The 6,684-nt window shown below is 44.1% G+C and overlaps 1 protein-coding gene across 1 annotated transcript; it reads right to left on the bottom strand.

Annotated features, from left to right (window-relative positions):
* Nucleotides 1-625: 625 nt before the first annotated feature.
* Nucleotides 626-5,471, bottom strand: spry2 (sprouty RTK signaling antagonist 2). The gene is made up of 2 exons (XM_070993893.1): nt 5,042-5,471; nt 626-2,682 (listed from the first exon to the last, which is right to left on the bottom strand). The coding sequence occupies exon 2, from the start codon at nt 2,632-2,634 to the stop codon at nt 1,618-1,620; it is 1,017 nt and encodes a 338-aa protein (XP_070849994.1). The 5' UTR covers nt 2,635-2,682; nt 5,042-5,471; the 3' UTR covers nt 626-1,617.
* Nucleotides 5,472-6,684: the final 1,213 nt, after the last annotated feature.

The following is a 6,684-nucleotide window of genomic DNA, read 5'->3' as shown; positions in this document are numbered from 1 at the left end:
GCATCTGAAGGATCCCAAGGAACGTGTGTGAAATTAAGTTGAGGCCAGGCCAGGGTGTAATAGAAGGCTTACATGAACGCGTATTTGCCAAAAAAACAGTGGAGTTCTTGATTTATAACTGGGGGGGGGGGGGGGGGGGGAAGAAGCGATGTGACCCAATTTTCATTTTCAAGAGGCATTTTCTGGAGTGCGTGCAAACAGATGTGCACATTCCTATTCTCATGGCTTCACCAGAGCCAGATGTTCTCCTAAAGAGGGCCCAAGGTGAACTTTAATGCATCCTTGTTTCCTTGTCTGATCTCCGTAAACACCACGGAGTGATTGTGTTGCAGAGGCAAAACGGCAGCGTCGGTTTGACGATAGCTCTGCTGCTTGAGGGGTTCGAGCAGGGCAGGGCTGGGCAGGGCAGTCAATTAAAGGTGTTGAGAACGGTGCTTAAGTCTGCGTTTAACCATGTGAGAAAGTCTCACGAAAAGTGGAAATCCAGGCAAAATCTACTGTCATGAATACATTATCGTCATATCTGCAAAAAGAGCCTTTGAATCACCGCAAACGTTTGAAATTTGAGCAAAAGCGCATTAAAGAGTACACGAGACAACGCAGGAAAAACAGGAAAAATACACTGTCGGACTTCAAGGTTGTTTAATTTCAAACGTTAATATATTCGTCTTCTAATTCATAGTGAACTATTCATCCAGCGCTGACACTCCTACGCGTCACCTCAAAATCTGCAGACACTACAGAATAGCCCCCTAAGAGGTGACACATTAACAATGCTTTCTCAAAATAAATACTTTTTTCATTATAAAATAATAAACCTTCAAATAAATATATATTTTTAACTTTACACTAAGCAATGTTGGAATTAGAAAATAAACTTTTCATATAAGGTCACTGTACAATTTACAGGTAGAAGGAACAAGACTTTTCCTTTGTAAATTACATAAAATGATTGATATACATTCCAGTGAATGTACAAACATTGTATGAATGAAGTTGACTGATTCATATAAACATGGATTTATCAAGGTGCCTGTTATATGGCAGAAAACTTTTCACAGTTGAAGTATTATTATATGTACAAAAATAAAACATCTGTCAAACTCATTTTATGACGTACGTAGTCTTTGCATTTACTACTTGACTTACAGTTAGTAATAGGAGTCTGTTCTTAGCATATAAGTCGTATTAAATGTTAAAAAAAAAGGCCATCCATTTGGACTCTCGTAGCAACAACGTGAGATCTGGGCACTCGAGTGAAGAAATTCTTTTCCAGCACAAAACAGTAGTCGGATGCGTCTTCATACCTTTCAACGTGTGGAGCGCTTATTTTGGTTTACCTTTGAAGTGAAACTCATAATGTCAGGGTGTGCCAGAGCACCTCCAGTGCCTTTACTAGTAAAATTTAGTCGATGAGCCTGAGCAGCTGACAATTCAAGGCAGAGTTTCATTGTGTCTCTGCCTGGATCCGATAGGCATGAAGATCGACACGGGAAACACAAAAACTCAAGCACGACAGCATCATTAGCTCGCCGGTCAAACTTTTCAACTACACAACTACGGGGCCAAAACATCTATCGGTTCAGTCAACACGGAGTCTTTCCATCCTTCTGCATTTTAACACCGACAGCCGGGTCGCGTGACTCGGTCGTAGCAGCTCTGGCACACAGCGACGCATCCTTTAGCTGGGAGGTAGCACAGGAGACAGGGGAAGAGCAGGGAGAGGAGCGACACGGTGGTCCAGCGGACGCAGCAGCGCGGCTGCGAGCACGAGAAGGGCTTGTCGGCGCACGTGTCCTCGTCGTCGCTGGAGCAGTGGTAGAAAAGCCCCTTGACGCAGCAGGCGCACGTTCCGTACTCCACCGCGCTCTGAGCAGAGCACATGCACCGCCGGCCGCACATCCAGCAGGAAGGAAGCACCCGCGGGCGACTGCACTCCGAGCAACAGCAGCGACCACAGTCCTCGCACTTGTTAGAGTGTATACCTTGGTTTTTAGAGCTTCCGCTGCCTGGCACGGCCACCACCGCCCTGGACTCGCTGTTCAGGGGTTTAAGCTCTTCCGAACTGAGCTCTGCGCGTTTCGGCTGGGTTCTGATTATCTGGTCGCTGCCTGCCGGGCTGCCGATCAGCCTCTGGCCCGAAGAAGTGCTCTCTACGCTGGTCCTGATGCTACTCTGTGAGTCCTCTGCACTGGAGGATCGTAGCACACCCTCTCTCGAAGAGATGGAAGTACTTGTGCTTCCATACTGAGTCAATGAAGGCAGGTTGCGGAGATTGTTAGGCCTCTCCTCCGGAGTCTCCTGCTGCCCGCTGGTCCTTGAGCCTGGTGACGTAACCAAGTCGCTCTTCTGCTGCCTATGCTCAGAGGCTGGAGACCTTTGGGCCACTGTGGGCCCTTCTGTATACTCATTACTACTGCCAGTTATCCTGATCTGATCCAGGGAGAGCACTGCTGGAATATGGGGCGGCTGCCCGTTGGTCAACCCAGAATCTGGTGCAGCATCGTGGGTTTGCGGAGACCGTGCTTGCGGTCTCCCTTCGTCACGCGGCGTGTCCAGCGAGCTGGTCGATGACAGCGACCACCCGTGGCGTCCTCCTCCCCCATCGCTGTCGCTCTGACTTCTGGAATCCATCTCGGGACTGAAGGGCCGCTCTGGCTGGCATGGGACACATCTGAAGTCCTGCAAAATACACAGACAGTTTATATCTGCCTGTAACAAGCCATGCAAATGATGCTATGCAAATCATAACCGATATCTGTGCACGCACCATTATGGAAATAAGGCCAAAAAAGCACATCACGGCATTGGGGAGAAAGATGGACGTGTTTGATTAGACAGTCGATGTAAAGCTCGGAGCCAGTAGTGAGCGTGGTTGGGCCTTTAGAATTAGCTCGTCTACAGAACCACAGCTGTGTCTGCGGCTACTATAAAAACAGATGATCACAAAAGTTTGTTGACTCAAAGCCGATTCAACTTGCAGATACAGGCTTTATGTTTAAGAGCTGACATCTTTATTGAATTTAGATGCGTCCCTGCCTCAGCGTTGTGCAAACTTCCTGTTTCCCCACTCCTCTGACGTAACAATGACTAACCAAAACATGAAAAATGATTGAACAAATTCACTTGAACTCTATAAAAACTTGCTTGTCACAAGCACGTCAATCAACACAAAGTTGATGTGCAGGCACCACTCCGGCTTAAGACACCAACCACGAACTGCGTGGCATCTCTCTCCCTCATTTATCATTGCCTCACACTGTCTGCAACAAAGGCTAAAAATGCCTCAAGATACAAAATAACAAGAACAAGGAAAGATAATGAATCTGCAGCTATATTGATGAACTGCCAAACATCCACCAGTTCAAGAATCTCAAACAAATATATCCTGGTTCTTTACGTATTTTACGGCTGTTGTTCAATGGATCAGATTAGAGCTGGAAGTACTGGTCAATAAATTGATTACTCAGCTGAAAGAAAATTAATGAACGTCTATCTTGATAACAATACCTATTTCAGACATTTCTGAAGCAACCACGTCTAACTTTTACTGTCAATGTTTCAAACTGTGAGAAATACGTATTTACGATTTCCTGCACTAAGTATCTTTAAGGTGACGGTCAGAGTTCAGTTTTTTTCCTGTGGGTTTGATAACGGGTACTTGACTAAAGACCGATATGGGTCAAACACATAACACAGACGTGGAAAGTCGAAGCACACGTAAATGTGGGGACTAAATGACATTTTGTTAAACTTTGGACAGCCCTCTGATTTCCGGGTTTTTACGTACATTTGTTGTATGTTTCTAACGATGAATAAAAGCCCCGACCTCGAAGCTATACGCACTCAAAGCTCCACGTCGGTTATAACCTCACCGATTCGTCGCATGAAGAGAGGAAGTATTAGCATATTGCATTGTCAATCTGCATTAATCTAACAGATTCAAAGGCATGGCCTTGTTTTCACCAACATATCACACCAAAGTAAAGAAACTGACAGTGGTGGCCTTAATTCTCTTTCCTTGTGGTAATTAGCTTTCAAATGGCATCTCTGGGGTGTGAGGACCCCCCCCCCCCCATCAATGACAATACAGGAAAGGCTTTTGTTTGTTGCATGACAAATGGCCTGCAGCAACCTTCCCCATTCTAACACATTTTACATTGTGACACCTGAAAAGAAAATGAGTGACAAGATAAAAAGTTTGGGGCATGAAAGAGTCCATGTGAAGTGTGAGTGATGCGTTCAAGGGTGCTGGTGATGGGGGAGGGAGCAGAGCACTGAGCGTGCAATAGGATTCTTTAAGATTTATGAGTTTTTTTTTTTTTTTTTTTTTTTTTTTTTTTACTTCAAATAAGGGGCTTGCAGGCACACTCAAATTTTTTAACCTGTCCGTGGGGTTGGGTGGTACAAGCCATGTTGGCCACAGTGGGTGGGTGAAGTGCTGGGGTCGATGAAAGTAGAGCAAAGTGATGGCATTAGCTTTTAAAAAGGACTCGTCGGAAATATGAAGAGTCCAGGCTTTGCAAGCAAACATGCACAGATGCAAAAAGGCTGCAGTGAAAACGCCACTCTGCATGTAAAATTAGAGAAATCCTACATCAAAATAAGGCAATATTTTCCACTATGTGCAACAATTTATAGTATAAATAAATATGAATGCAGGGGCATTTGCAGGGGAATTTGCACGGGGCGAGGAAACAGAGCATATGGTGTATGAACTTGGACACGACTATTTCCTAATAAAACTGACACCAGCAGTGACATGATTCAATTAGACATAAGACTCAGCCCTTGCTAAGCTAATTTAAGATGAAATATTAGCAGGAAAACCGCACTTTTAAACACATATAGCTCAAAATAAGAAGCTCAGACTTGACCGAAAGTTAAGACAGGCTCTATTAATAAACAATAACAGTACATGCATGACTTGTGGAGAGCTAAAACATGTTATAAATGCGAACAGAAATAGGCAGTTTTCGCTAATAACTGCGCAGTTTTTAAAAAAACCCACAGATTGTGTTTTACAAAGGGATATACGTACCGTGTTTTCGACACTTCAGCCTCCGTTTAGGTGAAATAAATCCAGTTTGAGAGCGATTATTCCCTACATCAGCAACTCAGTCGGGAAAGCTGTCGGTAAAATCCATTGAGAAAGTTTCCGACCGGTGCGCATTTTCGCGAAAAGCGGCGCTAACACGTAAATCCCATGTTTTCGCGCAAGAGCACGAGGCATTAAAACAGGCCAAAACTTCAATCAGTCACCGCCGGAGCGTAAACTTCCTCTGCTCCTGCAAAAAGGACACGAAGAAAAAAAAAAGATGCGAGCGACCAAACTCCAGCTCAGAAGTACTTTTAACTGGCTGTGTTTTATCCGCAAAGCTCTGAGGGTTTGCAAGTACTTTTTCTCGCGTGTGTGTATGTGTTGTTTTTTTTTTCTCTCTTTCCGGAGGGGAGGTCGGGATTTGGGCTGTAAATGGCGTCAAGCTGAAGGGGGAACAGAGCGCTTGTTGTTGCAGCGGATATCTCGCATCCGGTGCTCAGCCATTGGCTGCTCGAGAGCAGCCATTCACAGCCAGCAGTCTGATCAATTATTGCTGCAGCGGGGGCCAAGCGCTGCGGACACATCAGATAGCACTTTTTCCTTTAGCACTTTCCACATCACACTCCTGGGATGAATTTGTTACAGCACCTTTTTTTTTGTCTGTAGAATTATCGCACGCAGCTGGTGATGCTCAATGAAAACCAAACTACAACTAACATATATCATTTAATCATTAGATTATTATTAGATAACACGACAGTATATAAAGTAGCCTGGTTATACTGACATAAATAACTCTGAAAGCTGTTATTCATATAAAATGACTACTTTAACGTTTGGTACTTTGAGCCTATTTTGCAGGTGGTACCTCTGTATTTCAAGTAAAAGGACATGTAATGATGTATTTATGAACTGGAATTACAACTTGAGCGATTACTTCATCCACCACTGTGTGTCTGTGTTCAAGGCAGGATGTAATGCTTTCAAAAGTAGTGGAGTACAAGTACAAAGTAAGACAAAATGTAAAGATTTTGTTAAGTACGAGGACCTTAAAACTGCACTTCAGCAACCTTCTCAAAGGGCCCTGGAGTGGTTTTATTGTCTAGGCCAGTGTGTTAATCATACTGGACATCTCTGAACGCTTTGCTCACTTTGAGCTAAGGTTAAAAGCAACCCATAAGATTTGATACAGCTAATTAACAGGCAATTTGCTCTCAGCTGTCGTGAATAATAGTGGAGCAGCACCCCCTTGTGGACTTATTCCGAAACTGCACACTGTAGTGCATCGAAGCTGGATTTGACGCTACAAAACAGCTCCAAAACCAATTCAGAATAAATCATCTGGAAAAACTCTAATTAATTCTGAATGACTGAAGGTCTGACAGTAATTCCCTCCCACACACTATTTATCTTGTGAGACAGCAATGAAGTACACACATAAATGAGTTTCAAGGCAAAAGAAGTCACTGTGCTCTGCTCAAAAGTCAAGACACACACACACACACACACACACACACACACACACACACACACACACACACACACACACACACACACACACACACACACACACCCCTTAAATATCAGGCTCTGAACACAATGTTATGACACTGAAACCTTTTCCGCAAAAATAATAGAAAGAC

The sequence above is a fragment of the Chaetodon trifascialis genome, chromosome 24, assembly GCF_039877785.1.
Source record: "Chaetodon trifascialis isolate fChaTrf1 chromosome 24, fChaTrf1.hap1, whole genome shotgun sequence".
In the NCBI taxonomy this organism is placed as follows: Eukaryota; Metazoa; Chordata; class Actinopteri; order Chaetodontiformes; family Chaetodontidae; genus Chaetodon; species Chaetodon trifascialis.
The sequence above is the reverse complement of the archived record's forward strand: the minus strand, read 5'-3'. Positions and strand labels throughout refer to the sequence as shown.

What these genes read in the sequence shown, in the direction of transcription:
- spry2 (XM_070993893.1), bottom strand. Translation starts at nt 2,634, where the DNA reads ATGGATTCCAGAAGTCAGAGCGACAGCGATGGGGGAGGAGGACGCCAC.